The sequence below is a fragment of the Gossypium arboreum genome, chromosome 3, assembly GCF_025698485.1.
Source record: "Gossypium arboreum isolate Shixiya-1 chromosome 3, ASM2569848v2, whole genome shotgun sequence".
Lineage (NCBI taxonomy): Eukaryota > Viridiplantae > Streptophyta > Magnoliopsida > Malvales > Malvaceae > Gossypium > Gossypium arboreum.
The window spans coordinates 131,443,076-131,464,453 of record NC_069072.1 but is presented as its reverse complement, the minus strand read 5'-3'; the positions used below and the strand labels follow the sequence as shown (position 1 = coordinate 131,464,453).

Sequence of the window (21,378 nt, the reverse complement as noted above, 5' to 3'; positions counted from 1 at the left end):
GTAAATTTAACCTTCTAACCAACCTTGAATCAACAAAGTTATGAGTACTACTAGAATCAAGTAGTATGATCACATCTACCTAGCCCATTTTAGCTGCTAATCTTATTGTATTTTGCCATTGAGATCCTTACAAGGCATGCAAAGACAGAACCGGAGTAATGGTTTCAGTCTCTTGGTCCAACCTTTCCAACTGTTCAGGACAATCCTAGAATTCATCTACTGCTTGAGCCTTTAAGTCACTAGTTGAGTCAAACTGAGGCTCCACAATGAGCTGATAAAGTTATGATTTTACACATTTATGCCCTAGTGTATACTTGGAGGCATACTAGAAGCATAGGTCATTTTTCCTTATTTTCTCTATTTCTACCTGTGATAAGGACTTGGTTGGAGGTCTTTATGTAACAGTCCAATTTTTCAGTGATGTCGAAAATAGTAGTTTCTAGGCCACCAAATCCAGCGAGTAAGTTCGTAAATATTATTATTTAATATTTACAAGTCAAATATAGTTTTAAAAAGGTTTTTGATTTGGTAATTTATATTTTATAACGATTTATTAAGTTCAAGTAGTAAGACATTAAGATCAAGTGGTTTTAGAAAGTGAGGTGTCGGGACCTCGTTTCTATAAAATGAGTCATAAACATTTTTATAAATATTTATAGAGTGTCATTAAGGTAGTATTAAAGTTTCGTTGAAAAATTTTAACGTTTTGATAGTTAATTAATTAAAAAGGACTAAATCGTAAAAGATGTAAAATTTAGTCACTATTTGATTTGAGTGATTAAATGGTTTATTGAATAAGAAAAAGGGACTTAAATGGTAATTAGACCATTCAAGGGTTGGCGGACGTTAGTGGGCTTTTAAATTGTTAAAGTTTGATTATATTTATAAGGGTAAAATAGTAATTATTAAATATGTATAATATATAAAAACAAGATAAAAATTCATTATCATCTTCTTCACTTTAAAAGCCACCACGGAAACCTTAAAGGAGAAGAAAACATTCGGTCAACTTTGGCTTGGTGATCTGATAAGCAAACTTTGCCCGTTTTTAATAACTTTTATATTTTTGAGATAATTGCAACTTGGTCCAGCTAACCCGTACATTCGTTTCCAACTCTGTTAAAATTTTTGGAAGTTTCCATTGATAAATATTATATGTTTTTGATGAATAACATGGATTTTGAGCTTTGATTGTGTTGTATGATGATTTTGTAAAATAATTTTTGTTAAATATTGATTTTAAGATTAAATTGTAAAAATGTCAAAATATTAGGGTTTGATAGTGAATTTTAGGTTTATTAGAAGCTGTATGAGGGCCTAGAATATTTGGATAGATTATTGATATGAGAAATTTAGTTAATTTGATAGATTAACTAATTAAGGGATTAAATTGTAAAAATTGTAAAAGTTTGAGGTAATTGCGTAAATTTAAAAAATAAAATGGTATTGATTGTAAAATTGATTGGAAATGAAATATATGCTAATGGATGAGTAATTTTATATTTTAGATCAAGATCTCGTAGATACTCGTGAAAAAAGAAAAATAGCAGAATAGTCTCGGAACTTCTGCAATTACTACAATTCAATCCAAGTAAGTTCGTACAGTTAAAATTTAACATTTGTATAAATTTATAATTGATATTATGTATATATTCTATTGCTGGAAATGAATCATTGTTTGAAACATAATATTGAATTGGATATTAAGTTTGAATTGAATGCGGGATTTGAATACATTCGTGATTTGGTGTATGACGAGAGTTTGGAATGGAGTTGGTATTGGAGTGGAGATGGTATTGGAGGGAGATATCGGCATTTTACCCAAGTAAACTGAGGTTTAGCATTTATTGCGAACTCTCGTGTTTTATTCTATTTGGCGTGATTGGGTGGATCAACTCTTATAAGCTTCTGTTCAGCTTTCTAGCTTTTGTTGGCATATTCGAGAGGACCAGCTCTTATGAGCTTCAATTGACGATGTACTCTTATTTGTAATTCGTTCTTCAAATAGAAAAATCTCGGTAAGGTGATTTATTTAATGAATTTGAAAGACATGTTATTTATTTTTGTATTGATTTGAATACGAATGTATTTATCAATTGAAGTTGTGAATGATAGGGAGTTGTCATGGATGATTTTTTTTATTTGATTTATTATAGTTAGTTCGGTAAGATTTTTGTTTATCTCGTCGAACTTACTAAGCTTCATTAAGTTTACTTGTGTTGTTTAATGTCATTGTAGATTTTCGGAAGGTTGAACAATTGAATCGGCACTCAAGTCACACTATCCAATTTATCTTGGTAGTTTTTGAAACGTTAAATTCGGATTATATGGCATGTATAGGCTCTTGTGCTATTTTGGTTAATGTTTGGCTTATGTAAATGTTATGAATGATGTTTTGTGCAAATAACCACTTTGCAAAGGGCATGAGAATAAAGTATAGTTGTTATGCTAGTATGTGTGGATTACATATATTTGATTTGTTGTGGTTGTGGTAACTTTGTTAGGTATTTTGATTTCGTATTGCTTGAATGAGTTGATGAATTGAATTAATATGTATTTTGATATTAAATTGTATATAATTGTGGTGCCAATAAGGGTACATTGGTTAGGCACATATTAGGTTGGTTTTGATGTGTTTTTTATCCAATTAATGTCATTTTGATTTTGTATTTTGGTTAGTATTTAAATTTCTTAAGGTCCAAGCAATTTGATTATGTTTGTATTAATGTATTATTTAAATGATTTACTTTTCCATTATCTCCGTAAACCTATTCCGGCGATGGATACGGGTTAGGGTTGTTACACTCTAGCCACTTAAGACTGAGTTAAAGCCACCTATTACAGGTATTACAGTCACTAGTATAGTCACTCGAGGACTAGGAAATAAGAATTTAGAATATTAAACCTTTCTTCTGAGTATTTTATACTATCCCTTCCACTTCCCTAGCTATTAAGTACCCTTCTACAAGAGCCTGTGGTTTAAACAACCTAAGATTTGACCTATTCCACCCTTAAGTTGTTAATGAATATGCTTAAGGCATAGCTCTCTGGCAAGTGTAATTGATTGAGTATGCTCACAAAATGATCGTGGTAAGCATCTAGTGTTCCATATTGCTTAAGGGAGATAAGCTTAGTCAAAAGATCTAAGAAGGTGGTAGAGCCAAACCTCTCTCTCAAACCTTTAGCATAAATTCCCCAAGTGAGCTGGTGAAGACCCCCTTGCCTTTGGCAAAAGAAATGGTAACAGTTCAAAGCTTTTCTTTCCAGGTGGAGCATGACTGTCCTAACCTTGGCCTGTTCTTGCACCTCTTTGGCCTCGAAAAACTACTTCAACTTTGACCACCATCCTCTAAAATCCCCACCATCAAACCGAGGGCAACCAAACTTGAATCCTCTCTCTAATTCCACCATACTAGTCCTAAAAGAACCTTACATGACCATTATCTAGCATAGGGGATTGCATCAAAGACTCCTTTTGTGCAAACCCTGAAAGAAATCCTTTTAATATACCCATACATCCCCAACTTGCTTTGTTTTCAACTCCACCTTTTCCTCTTCAACAATCTTGAAAAATGTTGGAAAGAAAATTTTGATTGGTGGACACAAAGGTTGGACTTAGATTTAAAGAAGACCAAAATAATAAATTTCTCTAAAGGCAATGATCAAATTGAAAGAAATTTTTTTGGGTGATCAATTAGGTAATTTACCTTTTTTTTTACATTAAACCCTAAACCTCAAACTTTTCTACATATATTTAAAAAAATTCAATTTTTCCCTAAATTCGAATAGGATAAAATTCAAATTAAATCTCTGTTTTTATAAGAGATATAACTATACCATTCTACCATATCTCTAATAAATAAATTTAAATAATTTAAATTTGTATTCTAGTATACATATATACATCAGTTAGGTAAGAGATGTACCCATATTATTCAGTGTTACTATAAAAAAAATGAAAAGAAGCCTTCACAAGCGAGATTAAAACACTTAGGCGTATCTCCATCGATTGCTCTCCACTAATTGTATCATTATTCTGTTCACTGTCAATGACAAAAAAAATAAAAAAAAAACACTTCCCGAGACACTGACATGTAATCCACAACTGCTCTAAAAAACATAAACTTTTATACATTCCAAGGAATAAAAACTCAAGTTTGACTTAACATTCAAATTCACAACCTATTTGAATCTTTAGTAAGTTGGATAGAAAAAACAAAGATTGATTTTAAGTTCAGATGGTTTAAGGGGGTAAAAGAACTGAATAGCTCATTGATCTTAAGTCCATCATACTCCATTTATATAAAGATTCAACCATCAATAGTGAAACTGAAGCTAATGTTGATTAAATTGGTTTACTTAGTGCATGTTTCTAAACAGGATGACAATAGATCTCAGACGGACTATATTTTAAGGATCCTTGAAAGATTGTATCCTACAGGACCTGTACTTATGTCTGGAGATACATGATACATCTGGTGGGAGTACTTTAAAATATAAATAAAGAGTCAGAATAACATTCGTGGATTGCCCTTGCAACCCGAACACCATTAAAACCAATGTAAACCTAGAAGGATATAACCACAATGACAAAGCTACACCAAAACCAACACCAAATTTGATCCTCATAACTTTGAACAAACCAAAAAAGCAAAGCTTAAAAGAGTTGCAGAGCATCAAAAATGAACATCAATGGAACTAAACCAACAAATAAAGTGAGACTCATGTCACAGTTGCATTTTTGAACAAGTAAGACAATTAAACTACAAAAAACAGTCTGCAAAGTTTCACCTACGATAAGATTCTCAATGCTGCTAACAAGAGTCAATCTATAGCAAGTTTTAGATCATAAGAAAGAATTCAATCCAATAATAAAAAGAAAACCGGCTCAATCGAATATGTTACGTTCTACAACTAGCTCAATTTGATTTATATTTGCCTCTTACCGCGAATTTGAGTTTTTCTTCGTACAGCTTTAACAGCTCAGGAGCTTTGTCTTTATATTGGTTAACAAACCTTTGAACAAACACCTTTTCTGAAGTTCCAAACACGACTGAAAATTTCAAGTCCTTAATCAAACCTTTCGACAACAACTCTCGAGCAAACAAGGCCCTTGGAACAATCCGTTTCTCCAAGCTCCGAGAGATAACACTCGGATGATTAGCTAGAATCAAAGATTGAAACCCCATTTCATTCACTAAGAAATCCATGATTGCCGTGATCTTCTCCTTCGACGCTTCCAAAACACCGGGATACCTTCGAAAAGCTTCCCAAATCTCATCATCAGACCAACCCCATTTCTTATAAACATCAAACTTACTCTCCATCGCAGGTTTACTCACTTTTCTAAACAAAATGACAGCATGAAGGAACTTAACCAGCAATGGATTAAACCCCATTTCCTTAACATCCTTAACAATCTCCTTAAACCGATCCGGCAACATAACGAAAGACCATGGATGGTAATTAAACATAGTTACGATATTCGATTCAGGCACACCATTATCTATCAAAGTTTTGATATTAGGCAACACATAAGTATCGAAATTACATACCATTAAATACGGATTTCTCCTTAGAGCTGTAATGGCCTTTGAATCAGATTGGAGAAGCTTGCTTAATTGATTGAAACAAGGGATTATCCGTTTCTCTAAGCTACGACTTAAAATCCTGGGATTGTAAACTAAGAGCTTAGAAATTTCAGGGCCTGTGACACCTTTAGATTGAAAGAACTGGAATTTGGGCAAGAAGGTTTTCTCGACATCGGAACAGAGGAGAGCGGGTCGGGTGAGGATGATTTGTCTGATTTGGGTGTCGGAAAACCCGTGTTGCTCTAAGAATGCAATGACGGAATCGGGTTTTTCCGGGGTTTTGAAATGGACATATTTGGAGATTCTGAGAGCGGATTCTGGGGGGAACCCAAGTTTGGTTCTGAGGTAAGAGACTGTAAAAGATTGGGGGTTTTGGGATTTGGTTTTGTTTGAGATGCGTCGAACAGTGAAGAACAGTGATGGGTTGTTTGAGAAGGAATTGTTCGTAACAATGTGTAAAAGCTTAAAGAAATCGATGATGTTTTTGGTAAAAGAATTCAACATTTTTGGGGCATTGAAATGAAATCAAGGTTAGATACTCGGACAAAGAGGCCAAAAGAAGACTAAACAAAGGTCTCAACTTTGAAACGCAGACAACAGAGGTCGTTCTTCACTTTCCAAGGCCGTCTTTGTGTGTGTTTACAGTAAACCCCCCAAAACCCAAACCCTTAAAACTTCTATCATACAAGTGATACAATTAGAGAGGGCAATGGTGCAAAACGGGAGTCCATATTACTAAATTCACCGCCTCTCCATATTTATATACTTTGCTTCCTTATATGTCGTGCTCCACTATTATATATAATTTTGAAATTCACTACTCCGCTTTAATCTAATTTTTACCATTTATTTTAATATTTTTAAAATTAAGTAAATATTTAAAAATAATTTTAAAAAATATTTAAATATAAAATATATTATTTTTAATAATATAGTATTTTATTTTATCATTTTAATAGATAAATATAAATATAATATGATAATTTTATGTAATAGAATGAAGTGAGGTAGGGTAAAATAATTATCATAATCCCTTCATATCTATTGTCTGAAAGAAAAATTCTATCCCGCCCCACATTCACTTTTAAAAAAAAATCCACTTCATATGGAGCGGATCGATTCAGAATCCATGGGACAATTTAAATTTTGTCATCCCTAGATACAATTACAATAGGAAAAAGAGAGAAAATGTTTCCAACCATAGGCATTGAACCCTAAACCTCATTCCAATCAACTTGAAATCCACATAAATTTATCTATGAATCAATGACGTGATTGAAAACATTAAATGTTAATTTTGATAATACAAATAAATTAAATTATAAGCATGCAAGTATTTATCTATCACATAGACCACTTCTATATCAAGATGACATAATAAAAATATGTTAATAAATTTTAGGTTAAAATGTCAAATAAATCCTCTAAAAATAATTTAAAAATAAAATTCTCTTGTTGAATAGTGTGCCCAATTAAATCCTTTGAATATGAATTAATCTCATTGAATTTATTTAGGCCCTTAAATATTGAGGTGATCAAGGGTGAGTATATTTAAGTTGGTTAGGGGTGAGTGTTGAATTAAAACAAGTCGAATTGGGTAAAAAGATTTCGAATTAATCGAATTTCTAAGTTTATTTTATCATCTTCAAAGTTCAAATAGAGTAAAGTCAAATCGATTAAAATTATTCAAGTTAAATTAAAAAATAAAATATATCAAATTAAAATATTATTACAATGTAACTAATTCTATGTTAGAGCATATAAATTAGAAAATATAGATTTGAAAACTTTTTCAAAACAAAACAAGAAAATAAATTAACTTTCTTTAAAAATTTTAAAATATAAATTTTGAATTTTAAAATTTATTTTGAAATTTTTTGTAATTTTGTTGAGAGATAAATTAATTTGTTCTTTTCAAAATTTATAAGAACCAAATAACTATTTACACCAATCTGTTGTTTGAATTATTCGAGTTATTCAAATTGTAAAATTCAGCTCAACTCGAACTCGAACTCGAGACTTAAATTACTTATTCGAGTTGACTCGAAAAAATTGAATAACTTAAAATTCAATTTTTGTATACTTTTTTCAAATCGAATCGTATTTTACTTCACCCCAACAATGCTGATATGAAAAAATAATAATGAGGTAGTTGTAGTTTCAATATCTATCTAAATCATAATTTGAAGAGTTATGGTATATTATAAATAAAATTAAACAAAAATTGTGTCCAAGTTGTGGATAAATTTAATCAATTTGTATTTAACTTGTGGATAATTAAATTTAAACAAAGACGTTGGAGTGATGGTTTTTATAAGACACTCGTTTAATACGGATTCAAATTACATTTGCCTCATCTACTATCCCAATATTTAACAAAAAAAACCAATACGGATTGAATGAAAAACCCAATCCCTAAATCAACTGTAGTCATTTAAATTCCAAGTTCTACAAAGACGGTGGAGGGATAATTCTTATAATACACTCGTTTGATACGAATTCAAGTTGTGGTAGCCTCATCTACTATCCCAAATATTTAACAAAAAAAAAAAAACCGAGACGGATTGAATGAAAAACTCAATCCCTAAATCAACTGTAGTCATTTAAATTCCAAGTTCTACTAAAAAAAACTTTGGGTGAGAGTTTTTAGTACTCCAAAACCCCTTAAATCTATGAACTGGATAAAAGGATTCAACTTTATGTTCAAATGATATTGAAAAAAAACCCAGAAAAACTCGGTAGAATGAGGCTAATAAGTTCTTAGTTTGAGAGCAAAGCTAAACTTTTTGAGTAGGTCTCACAGCTATTACTTCATAATAGATCAAAAGTTTGTTGAACGTTGATCAACATAATATCATATAGTAATTGATAGAAAAATAACACGAAAAGATCCAAACCCGAACCTCAGTTCACTAAAAACTCTCCAATGTATCATAGTAATAACTCTGCAACAGATAAATGAACTCTGCAAGTAAGATTCATTTCATAGTTGCATTTTCCAGCAAGTTAAGCAATTAAACCACATAAAACAGTCAGTGCAAAGTTTCCACCTATGATAAGAATCTCAATGCTGCTAAAAAGAGTCAATCTATAGCAAGTTTTAGATCATAAGAAAGAATTCAATCCAACAATAAAAAGAAAACTGGCTCGATCGAATATGTTATGTTCTACAACTAGCTCGATTTGATTTATATTTGCCTCTTACTGCAAATTCGAGTTTTTCTTCATACAGCTTCAACAGCTCCGGAGCTTTGTCTTTATATTTGTTAACAAACCTTTGAACAAACACCTTTTCTGAAGTTCCAAACATGACTGAAAATCTCCAGTCCTTAATCAAACCTTTCGACAACAACTCTCGAGCAAACAAAGCCCTCGGAACAATCAGTTTCTCCAAGCTCCGAGAGACAATAGTCGGATGATTAGCAATGATCAAGGATTCAAACCCCATTTCGTTCACTAAGAAATCCATGATGGCTGTGATCTTCTCTTTCGACGGATCCAAAACACCAGGAAACTTTCGAAAAGCTTTCCAAATCTCTTCATCGGACCAACCCCATTTCTTATAAACATCAAACTTACCCTCCATTGCAGATTTGCTCACTTTTCTAAACAAAATGACAGCATGAAGGAACTTAAGCAACAATGGATTAAACCCCATTTCCTTAACATCCTTAACAATCTCCTTAAACCGATCCGGCAACATAATGAAAGACCGCGAATGGTAATTAAACATCGTTCTGATACTCGATTCCGGCACTCCATTATCCAGCAAAGTTTTAACATTAGGCAACATATAAACATCAAAGTTACAAGGGATTAGAAATGGATTCCTTCTTAAAGCTATAATTGCCTTTGAATCAGAATGGAGAAAACTGCTAAGTTGATTGAAAGAAGGGATTATCAGTTTCTTCAAGCTATGAGAAAAAAGCCTGGGGTTATGAAGCAAGAGCTTGGAAATATCACGGTTTGCTCCACCTTTAGATTGAAAGAAGTGGATTTTGGGCAAAAGGGTTTTCTCGAGATCGGAACGGAGCAAATGTGGTCGGACCTCGATGATTTTTCGGATCTGGGTGTCGGAAAACCCGTATTTTTCTAAGAACGCGATGACGGCATCGGCCTTTTTTGGGGTTTTGAAATGGACGCACTTAGAGGCTCTGAGAGCGGATTCCGGTGAGAAGCCGAGGTTGTTTGTGAGGTAAGAGACGGTAAAAGATCGAGATTGGTCGAGTGAGACATTGGAGAAGGATCGAATTGTGAAGAAGAGTGATGGGTTGTTTGAGAAGGGACTGTTCGTGACATTGTATAAAAGCTTAAAGAAATCGATGATATTTTTGCTGTAAGGATTGAACATTATCGGACATTGAAATGAAATCAAGCTTAGATAAAGAAAAAGGAAACTTACGCTGATAAAGCTTTCAACTTTGAACCTTGAAATGGAACACAGACAAGGGAGGTCACTCTTCAAATTTCAGGGTTTTTACAGTAAACCCAAAGCTTCAAAGTTTATGACCGACTTCCGATCCGAAATCGAAAATTGTTCGAGTCTGTTTATCCAACGCCAAGGCTGGGTTAGGATTAAAAAACCATTTTTTTTAGGTTCCATATATATTAGGCTTAATTACATTCCAAATTTTAAATTTATCTTTTAAATCCAAATTTTCTAAGTAAGTCCTTATTCTTCAAAGTATTTGTATTATGTACCCATCCCATAATCAACTTAAATTTATCCTGTTGGAAAATATATATACATTTACAAATTAATCTATATGTTTTTTTTTTGAAAAGAAAATGAAACAATCTAATTACATAAAACTAAGCCAATCCCCTCAAGGAGAGTCGTCAAACAGTGGTAATCCTCCCTCTTATCGTGGACCATTTTGGTCAGACCGTCAGTATCATTATTATCCTTTCAAGAGATACGCTATAAACTTTAATGTCTTACCTTTTGTCAAAAGTTGATGAATTATCTTGATCAAAACGAAATTAGAACCATTTGAAGAACTGTCCTTAATCCCAAATATTATACTATCATAACCCCAATCCAATAAAAGTATCAAACCATCTAAGATGTGTCATAATTCAACATCAAGTACGAAATAACTCCGCAATATTTATTGTAACCTAAAATACACCCTCCATTTCTATCGCGTACTATTCCCTCAACTACAGCAAAATCGGACGCCCTCAACTACAGCAAAATCGGCTTAAATTCTAATAGCACCATCAGTATTCAAACTGACCCTATTGCCTCCTAAACATGAAAATGAATTTGACCTGGGCTATATTGCCTTATTAAGAGAGGCATGCTGTTTTGCCCAAGCATAAGACACGTTGACAATTTCAATATCACAAAGTTTTTAGCTTCCCTAAATTTCTTTTAAATCTTATCTCAACCCCTTTATTAAAAGAAAGTCAAAAACCTAATCAATACAACAATACTTTGAACATCAATACATTATAACCCCATATTTTATAATTAATTCAAACAAAAATTACCAAAAAGGGTGTATAAGTCAAAAGTTTTTCAATGTGTGATTAAAAATTTATCAGATAGAACAGTAATTGATAGAAAAATAACAGGAAAAAAAAATCCAAACCCAAACTTTGGTTTAATAAAAACTCTCCAATGAATCATATAAATTCTCTAATAGTAAGAGCAGTAGTTTGTTTTGATGGGAGAGAATTCATTTTCATTTCACCATTTCAACCCAGAAAACAATAAAGATTCATCAATGAACTTAAATGTAGCGCAAGAACTAAGGACACAAGTAAATTTGTCCTAAAATGAACCACCCTCCAAATATTAAGGGTTCCCAACAGAGCTTTCCAACTTCTCAGCGATCCTTTCTGCTTCTTTGATGATTCCCCCAGTGTCTAAGTCCTACTTTCGTTCTTCTTCTTCTTTTTTTTTTTTTTTGAAATTAAACCTAGTATTAAAGCAATGATTTGATCATAGTTTGACTTTCTTTTTAGGTCTTTTCAATGTACATTCATGATCCTCCACCACCTGCAATAGTTAAAGCTTCTCATTTGATCAGTTAATAATGGAATGCAGGGCAAAAACATATGGTTGGCAAAATATAAATGTACCTTCTTCATTTTGTTCTTTTTTTTATTCTTTTTGTTCCTGTTCTTGTTCTTGTTCTTGTTCGTATCTTTCTTAGGTTCGGGAATTCCCGACTTAGCTTCTTCCAACGAGTCCTGCGAAATTGATGGACTGGTAACAAATTGAGAGGCAAAAAACACCTCGAGAGTTTTGCGTGTAAATGATTAGAAAATGGCAGAATCAAAGTACCTCAGAGTCACCGAATGAATCTACGTGTCGAACCCTAGTTCCAGAACTCGAAGCCCCACCTACACATAAACAGGAAAACGGATATCAGAGAAAGAAGGAAAAGGAATTACAAACTAAGGCTGCGCAGTGAGGTAACTCGCTAAACTGTCATCTTTTTACCAGAGACTTTATTTTTTCCTAAAAGACCTCGACACATGTACAAACAGATGTATAGAGATATGATCCTCTAAATACGTTCTAAAGCAGATTCTATAAGCATATGAAAACAACTAGAACCCTAAAGATGAACTTGTTAGGTAACTTGCTGAATTGCAATCTATGTTACCGGACTTTTTAATTTTTCTAAACTACTAGTATTCGGACATGAGAATAGGGATATGATCCTCCAAATATATAATTAAAAAATATATATAGAAAGTTTTAGCAACTGGATTTCTTATAAGATTCAAAAAATTGTGATTATATGACCTGTGATCTCTCTTCCTTTCATGTTCCAAAATCAAATAAACCAACAGCTTCTCTTCCCATGAAAACAACTAATACAAACACAAATAAAACTAAATCCACGTCCAAGCAATTTAGAGTCCATTTGACACTTAAACTAAGCTAAAAAAAGGGTCAAATTTTAGCACACAAATAATCTTTCTATGAACTAGATCAGATATGTGATGCAAAATTAAGTAAAAATTCCAAAAAAAAAATCATATTAAAGAAAACCAAACTAAGATTAAAAGTAGAGAAGAAAAAGAAATGAATAAAAGAGTACTTTGAAAGACGGTAGCTTTAGCGTTATTGACAGCCAATTCAAGGAGTTGAGGATTAATGGAAGACAAGCCGTTGGGATCTTGGAGTTTCCTTTCGAGGAACTTAGCCAAAGCAGCAGCTTTGTTAGTTGTTAAAGGTCCTCCTGGATGAGCCAATCTGCAATCATAATTACAACTCAGTGAAAAATAAAAAATAAATTTGAATCAAATTCGAAATTAGATAATAAAAAAAAGGGGACCCTAAACCTAACCCTAACCTGGGTTTGGAAAGGGAGGGAGGAGGGAGAGGAGCAAATTTGCTCCCTCGAAGTGCTTTCCTTTCTTCTTCGCTTAGTTCTTCTTTATCTTTTTTCACCATCGTTGTTCTCTGATTCGATCTCTTTCTTGATAAGACACCATTAAAGAAAAAATCAAGTTCAAAACTTCAAAAAGCCTCTGCCTTTCTTAAAAAATAACCTTTCTTTGACTTGGCGGCTCAATACTTGTTTTTTTATTTTAATTATTGATAAAATAATTATGGGTAAATAATTAAAATAGTCACTTTTATTTACTTCAGTTTATGTTTTAGTTATTTATGTTTAAAATATTACGTTTTAGTCATTGAACTGTTAATTAATATTAACAGTGTAATAGTAAGCTGACGTGACACTTTAAATCATCATTTTAAACAAAAATTTTAGGTTAATTTATACAACCGGTCTCTATATTTTTTCATTTTAAGCAATTTAATTTTTTATTTTATGTTCTTTTAACTTTTTTTTTCATTCTCTTCTGCTTCTCCCCCTGTTTTTCTCCCTTCTTCATTTTTTAACGTAGTTTTTCTATATTTTTTATTTGTTAAAACTAGTCATTATAGTTTTATTTATTTTAAACAATTTAATTTTTTGAGTGACGTAAGCTTGTGGATTAATTTTAACAAATAAAAAATATAAAAAAACTACGTTAATAGAAATGAAGAAGGGAGTAAAATAGAGGAAAAGCAAAAGAGAATGGAAAATAAAGAAAAAAATTTAAAAGAACATAAAAGAAATAAAAAAATATATAGGGATCAATTGTAGAATTTAACCTAAAATTTTTATTGAAAATGATGATTTAACGTGCCACATCAACTTACCGTTACACCGTTAATAACAATTAATGACTCAGTGATTAAAATATTACAACACAATAATATAAGTGACTAAAAGATAACATTTTAAACATAATGACTAAAATGTAACATGAGGCAAACAAAGTGAATATTTTGATAGTTTATTTTTTTTAATTAAATATATTGGCAAGGTTTTTAATTAAATTTATAGTTAGATTAGATTTTGTTTTAGACGAAAGCTTTCTAAATTCTTACATAAAAAAATTAAAAAAAAAAAAAAGCATTTCACCGGGAAAGCCCATTGACCACCGGGAAAACCCTTTGATCACCATTTAACGTTCAGATATCAAGAAACAGAACGTGGGGGCTTGGGTTTTTTACACCTTTGCCCAGTTTTTGCCGCCTTTCTTTCAGTTACAACAATTCCATTCAAATGCCCCCGCCGGAAACTATAGTTTAACGGTCATATTTCAAGAACCATTACTTTCATCTCAAGCACCCTTCTCCTATTTATATACACCGGACATTTATCTCAAGAAAGCAGCATTCTCAGTTTCAAGCAAATACAGAAAATAATTTGTTGTTATTGAAAACGATAAGATGATGGAGCTTCTCAGCCGTGATGATTTTAAGGACACAAAGATTGATCCCAATTGGGGTCCTTTTGATTACTTGTTGCACGTAGTCCATGTTGACCAACAGAAATTTCAGAAAAGCCACAATGCACCCCCACCACCTGAAATCCTTTGCAAACAATACCATACGGGTTTCAAGCTGAGGTTTAAGTTCAACAACAGCGTTGGACTGAAAAGGAAACGCAATCTCAAAGCTGTAGAAGAGGAAGACGATGGCGATTGGGTAGCACCAAAACTGAAGCCGAAGAGAAGTAAGAAGCAAGAGAAATCCGTTTGCCCAATCCCACCATCAGACTTGCCTCCCAAATTCAGACAACTTATAGTTGAAGAGATGGGAGGTAGGGATTTGGTTCTGGTCATACAAAAGACCATCTTTTTCTCCGACATAAACCCTACTGCCAGTCGTTTCTCCATACCCTTCTCGCAAGTCAAAACTCGTGACTTTCTCAACGAGGCAGAGGCTAAAGAGTTAGATGACAAAAACCCCATGCAGGTGTGGTTGTTAGACCCATCCATGAAGGGAACGAGCATTACCTTGAACAAGTGGGTTATGGGGTCAAGTTCGCTCTATGTCCTCACTAACACGTGGAACCCTATTGTGAAGAACAACCAACTCAAGAAAGGCGATACGGTCCAGCTCTGGTCTTTCCGGATGAATTCCCTGCTGTGCTTCGCACTCTTAAAGCTCTAGCTTCCGATCATATTTGCGTAGGGTTTTGACTTGTTAGTATTCTGTTTTGTTTTCATTGATTAATAGTCTTTTATTATCACCAAGCATGTTTGGTGGTTAATACTTATTGAAGTTGCATTTTACTAGTTTTTTTTCTCGATATAGTTGAAAATTCACTCAAACTGTATGATATATATATTGCTTCTTCTATATAGTGTTAAATCGAATATGGACAACCATCCATAAGTTTTAGAGGATGCTCATTTTGGTATTAATTTGCTCAACGAAGTATAGGAGCTAAGTATTGTTGCAGTCATAAGGGTGATTGGGAAGGGTAGAGACATCAGTGGCAAAAGATTCCATATTCATATCTCCAAATGCCTCAAACATTGAGTTTGTGTTGTGTAGCGACAAGCTCTAATGTATTTACATCTGCCTTTGCGTCCATCTAATCTACCATATCATGTACCCCAAAAAAATATTGTATTTATCATGAGTGATATCTGTATCTATATATCTATCTATTTTTAGTTTTTTTATATATCTTAACTATTAAAAGTGAATGACCAAAACATCTTTAAATTTTTAAAACTAACCTATCTATACATATATATATATATATATATATATATATCAATCTACTTCAAAATGAATAAATTTAAATATAAATTTTTAATTAATTTATTTAAAATTTAAATTATATAGCTTTTGTATCAATACAGTCATGAAATTTACAGACTACACGCTGGGAAGTTAACAATATCAATGGTATCATCATCCCTGCCTCACTCACTTATCACCCCAACACTGCTGGAAACAGTTCACATAGAAAGTACATGATTTCCTAATCTCCCGACCCCCCGTTTCATCGAGTCACGAGAATCAACTTCATATTGGGAAGAAAACGAACAACCGAAACAAAGCGAAAGCACAACCGGTGTTCTTTCTCTCCCTATAACTCCTGTCAAAAATTATGGCAAGCACAATAGCACAAAATATGTTCTCTAGGAACCTTAATCAACCACAAATCAACTAATGCAACCACAACAAAAATAAATAGAGACACCGGTATTTTACGTGGAAAACCCCTCTAAATTAAGGGTAAAAACCACGGGACTTTAGAGTCCGATCAAGAGCTCCACTATCATCAAATGTTCAACTACAAGATCACAATATCAAGCCCACAACAAGCATTCAACTCCAACAAGGCTAACAATATGTAATCTTTAGCAAAAGAGAGAAAAATGAGAGAACATCACCAAAAAACGCAGCTGCTGAAAAATGGGTATTTCCGATGCTACAAGACTCGGATGAAAAATTCGACCGTACAAAGTCAAGAGCACCTTATCGCCTAGCTGCTGTCCAAAAATCAGCTCAATCGAACCACGGATGGACCTTCGATCGAAGAGTTGATCACTGCTGCACCAAGCTTGAAAAACTGATTTTTCTATTCTCTCTTTTTCTCCAACGAGCTTCAATCTCACTCTCTTTCTCTCTGGATGTAATTGAGAATTTTGCTCTCAATTAAGAATGCTGCCCACTCCCACATTAAAAGGCCAAAAAATTGGCTTTTGACAAAACCAAAAAGAAGGCAAAACATTGTGGCAGAAAATATGGGTTTCCCACATAGTAGGATCCATACCCAACAAATCTCCCCCTCCAACTATGTGGGGAATGCCTCCATGCCAGAGGTCAAACAACATGCTTCAAACTTTCCTCTTGGTAAGGCCTTCATCAACATATCAGCACCATTATCATTAGTGTGTATCTTTTCAAGCTCTAATAGCTTAGCTTCAAGAACATCTCGTATCCAATGGTACCTCACATCAATATGCTTAGATCTAGCATGAAAAGTTGAGTTCTTACCAAGATGAATAGCACTCTGGCTATCACAATATAGGACATACTTCTCCTGAGTAAAACCAAGCTCATGCACAAACTTCTTCATCCAAAGCATCTCCTTACACGCTTCGGTTGCTGCAATGAACTCTGATTCGGTGGTGGACAATGCAACACACTTTTGCAGTCTTGATTACCATGCCACAGCTCCTCCTGCATAAGTGATTAAGTGACCTGAAGTAGATCTCCTCGAGTCAATGTCTCCGGCCATGTCTGAATCTGTATATCCAACAAGAACAGGTTTCTCATTGTCGAAACAAAGTTTCATGTTGGAAGTGCCACGAAGAAATCTCATAATCCACTTCACTGCATTTCAATGCTCTCTGCCTAGATTAGAAAGAAACCAACTAACTGTACCAACGGCATAAGCCAAGTCTGGTCTCGTGCAAACCATTGTGTACATCAAACTACCCACGGTTGAAGAGTAAGGAATTTTCTGCATCTCTTCCTTCTCCTTTTCTGTGGAAGGACTATGTTTAACACTTAATCTAAAGTGCATAGCAAATGGAGTATTCACCGCTTTAGCTTTGTCCATACTAAACCTTTGAAGTACTTTCTCAATGTACCTCTCTTGTGATAACCATAATTTCTTGGCCTTTCTATCACGTGTCAATCTTATGCCAAGAATTTGCTTTGTTGGCCCCAAATCCTTCATTGCAAAAGATTTACTCAACTCTTGTTTCAACTTCTCAATTCTAGAAGCATTCTGACCAACAATAAGCATATCATCAACATAGAGCAAAAGAATAATCAAATCATCACCAGAGAATCTCTTAACAAATACACAATGATCAGAAGTAGTCTTCTTGTAGCCTTGCTCCCCCATAATAGACTCAAACTTCTTGTACCATTGTCTTGGAGCTTGCTTCAAACCATACAAGCTCTTCTTCAATCTGCACACATAGTCCTCTTTCCCTTGTGTAACAAAACCCTCTGACTGCTCCATGTAAAGCTCTTCTTCCAAGTCACCATGAAAAAAAACAGTTTTCACATCCATTTGTTCAACCTCTAAGTCATAACAAGCTGCCAAACTCAGTATAGTTCTTATAGAGGACATCTTCACAACTGGAGAAAATATTTCTTCAAAATCAACCCCTTTTTTTCTGAGTATAACCCTTGACGACCAATCTAGCTTTGTATCGTGGAGATGAAGACTTCTCTTCTTGCTTCAACCTGTAAACCCATCAATTCTTCAAAGCTCTTTTTCCCTTAAGCAGTTTCACCAATTCAAAGGTATGGTTCTCATGCAAGGATTGAAGTTCGTCTTTCATCGCTTCAACCCACTAATCTTTGCATTCACTCTCCATAGCCTCTTCATAACATTCAGGTTCTCCCCCATCAGTCAAAAGAACATATTCATCAGGAGAATACCTAACAGAAGATCGTCGATCTCTGGAAGACCTTCGAAGTGGAACTACTGGTGGAGCTATAGGTGCTTGTTGTTGATCATTCACAACATCATCCATGGGAGTATTAAAGTCACCTATAGTCTGATGGTCACCACTAACATCACCATGCACATCATCCTGGATAGGATCTAGTGAAGAGTCTAGGGGAACTGGATTCACATCAATCAAGTCACCACTACCTTGTGAATCCACTTTCTCTGTCTTATCAATGTCATCAATGGTCTGATCCTCAATGAAGACAACATCTCTGCTTCTCACGAGTTTCTTCTGAACTGGATCATAGAGTCTATAACCAAACTCACCATCTAAACCATAACCAATAAAAATGCATTGTCGAGCCTTGGCATCCAACTTGGATCTTTCATCCTTTGAAACATAAACAAATACTTTACAACCGAACACACGTAGGTGATCATATGACACGTCTTTACCAAACCAAACTCTATCTGGCACATCACCTTTCAAAGGAACACTAGGAGATGATTTATCACATGTGTCATCAGATTCAAAGCTTCACCCAAAACGATCTTGGCAACTTTGCATCTGACAACAAACATCTGACTCTCTCAATTAATGTTCGGTTCATTCTTTCAGCTAACCCATTTAACTGTAGAGTCTTTGGTGGTGTTCTCTGATGTCTGATTCCCTGTTGCAGACAATACTCATGAAACGACCCTGTGTACTCGCCACCATTATCAGTACGAATGCACTTCAACTTCTTCCCAGTTTCCCTTTTAACTAATGCTTGAAACTGTTTAAACACCCCAAAGACTTGATTTTTAGACTTTAAAGTGTAAACCCATAGCTTTCTTGAACAATCATCAATGAAAGTCACAAAGTAAAGTGCACCACCATGTGATCTTACTTTTATCGGACCACAAACATCTGAATGAGCCAACTTTAGCAACTCTGATTTCCTATGAGGAGGATGGCTTCTAAATGAAACTCTTCTCTGCTTTCCTGCTAGACAATGAGCACAATTCTTCAGTGTAGCATTCTTTAAACCCGAAAGTTGATTCTTCTTCGCTAAACAGTTAAGCCCCTTCTCACTCATGTGACTGAGTCGTTTATGCCACAACTCAGTTGAGCTATCATTCACTGTCACATTCACCGTCTCTCGAGAAGTCAAAGTTTGCATCAAGTACAAATTTGAGCTCTTCTTTCCTCGAGCCACAACCAAGGAGCCTTTAGTCAGCTTCCACTGCCCTTCACTGAAGGTGTTACAGAATCCCTCATCATCAAACTTTCCTGTAGAAATCAAATTCAAACGGATATCCGGTGCATGTCTGACATCCTTGAGAGTTAAATTTGTTCCATTATTATTCACCAAGCTAACATCTCCCATACCAATAACCGAAACCAAACCGTCATTACCCATCTTCAATACCCCAAAATCACCAGGAGTATAAGATGTGAAGAATTCCTTCCTCGACGTGACATAAAGTGATGCACCAGTATCAATCACCCAACTGGTCTCGTCGCATGCTAGGTTGACCAAATTCTCATCACAAATAACTAATAGATCTTCACGAGCAATAGTAGCAACACGCTCGGATTTTTTATCGTTATTCCGATCGTGTTTATCACCACCACATTTGTTCTCTTTCTTCCACTTGAAGCAATATTTCTTGATATGACCTTTCTTACCACAATGATGACACTCAAGATTCTTATATCTCGATCTTGACTTGCTTTGGCTTTTATCTCTACCCTTTCCATCTTTGTCTCTGTTTCTCCCCCTGTTCTCGATAACCAACACCTCAGACTGTGATGTAGAACCCTGAGATCTTCTTCTAACCTCTTCATTCAACACACCACTCTTAGCCAAATCCAAAGTAATAATACCCTGTGGGGCAGAATTAATGAGCGAGACCCGAAAGGTCTCCCAAGAGTCTGGTAGAATAGCAAGCAACCAAAGTCCTAAAATCTCGTCATCAAATTTGACACCCGTACCAAGCAACTGATTCATCACACTCTGAAATTCACTAACATGGTCAGCTATAGACATTCCTTCTTTATATTTCAGCACTATCATTTTCTTCAACAAAAACAACTTGTTATTGCCCGACCTCGAAGCATACAAGCTTTCAAGCTTCTCCCACAATGTTCAAGCATGTGTCTCCTGATCAATGTGGTTGTAAACATTTTCTTCAACAAATTGTTGAATAAAGCCACACACTTGTTGATACTCAAATTCCCATTCTTCATCACTTTTCGAATCAGGTTTTTGAGTAGTAAAGACCGGAAAATGCAAAGCCTTCACAAACAACAGATCCTTCATTTTATTCTGCTAAAGTTGATAATTTGTGCCATTCAACATAATCATCTTGCTCGTATTAATTTCCATAATTATCTGACACAATAACCAAGCTCTGGTACCAGTTTGTTGGGAAGAAAACAAACAACCGAAACAAAGCGAAAGCACAACCGGTGTTCTTTCTCTCCCTATAACTCCTGTCAAAAATTATGGCAAGCACAATAGCACAAAATATGTTCTCTAGGAACCTTAATCAACCACAAATCAACTAATGCAACCACAACAAAAATAAATAGAGACACCGGTATTTTACGTGGAAAACCCCTCCAAATTAAGGGTAAAAATCACGGGACTTTAGAGTCTGATCAAGAGCTCCACTATCATCAAATGTTCAACTACAAGATCACAATATCAAGCCTACAACAAGCATTCAACTCCAACAAGGCTAACAATATGTAATCTTTAGCAAAAGAGAGAAAAATAAGAGAACATCACCAAAAAATGCAGCTGCTGAAAAATGAGTATTTCTGACACTACAAGACTCGGATGAAAAATCCGACCGTACAAAGTCAAGAACACCTTATCGCCTAGCTGCTATCCAAAAATCAGCTCAATCGAACCACGGATGGACCTTCGATCGAAGAGTTGATCACTGCTGCACCAAGCTTGAAAAACTGATTTTTCTATTCTCTCTTTTTCTCCAACGAGCTTCAATCTCACTCTCTTTCTCTCTGGATGTAATTGAGAATTTTGCTCTCAATTAAGAAT

General features: G+C 34.4%; 3 protein-coding genes across 4 annotated transcripts; all 3 read right to left on the bottom strand.

The window, feature by feature from the left end:
* Positions 1-4,617: 4,617 nt before the first annotated feature.
* LOC108480523 (transcription termination factor MTERF6, chloroplastic/mitochondrial-like) lies at positions 4,618-6,360 on the bottom strand. Its single transcript, XM_053025935.1, has 2 exons — positions 5,556-6,360; positions 4,618-5,423 (listed from the first exon to the last, which is right to left on the bottom strand). Exons 1-2 carry the CDS (start codon positions 6,093-6,095, stop codon positions 4,920-4,922), a joined length of 1,044 nt encoding a protein of 347 aa, XP_052881895.1. The 5' UTR covers positions 6,096-6,360; the 3' UTR covers positions 4,618-4,919.
* A 2,050-nt stretch (positions 6,361-8,410) lies between these two features.
* LOC108480650 (transcription termination factor MTERF6, chloroplastic/mitochondrial-like) lies at positions 8,411-10,202 on the bottom strand. The gene has a single exon (XM_017783703.2). It carries the CDS (start codon positions 9,940-9,942, stop codon positions 8,752-8,754), a length of 1,191 nt encoding a protein of 396 aa, XP_017639192.1. The 5' UTR covers positions 9,943-10,202; the 3' UTR covers positions 8,411-8,751.
* A 992-nt stretch (positions 10,203-11,194) lies between these two features.
* LOC108480919 (uncharacterized) lies at positions 11,195-13,128 on the bottom strand. 2 transcript variants are annotated; one of them, XM_053025934.1, is made up of 5 exons: positions 12,908-13,128; positions 12,653-12,807; positions 11,887-11,945; positions 11,682-11,792; positions 11,195-11,613 (listed from the first exon to the last, which is right to left on the bottom strand). In XM_053025934.1, the coding sequence occupies exons 1-5, from the start codon at positions 13,006-13,008 to the stop codon at positions 11,608-11,610; spliced, it is 432 nt and encodes a 143-aa protein (XP_052881894.1). In that variant the 5' UTR covers positions 13,009-13,128; the 3' UTR covers positions 11,195-11,607. The 2 variants fall into 2 exon arrangements, with proteins under 2 accessions (XP_052881894.1, XP_017639544.1); XM_017784055.2 differs by having other exon boundaries at positions 11,195-11,598.
* Positions 13,129-21,378: the final 8,250 nt, after the last annotated feature.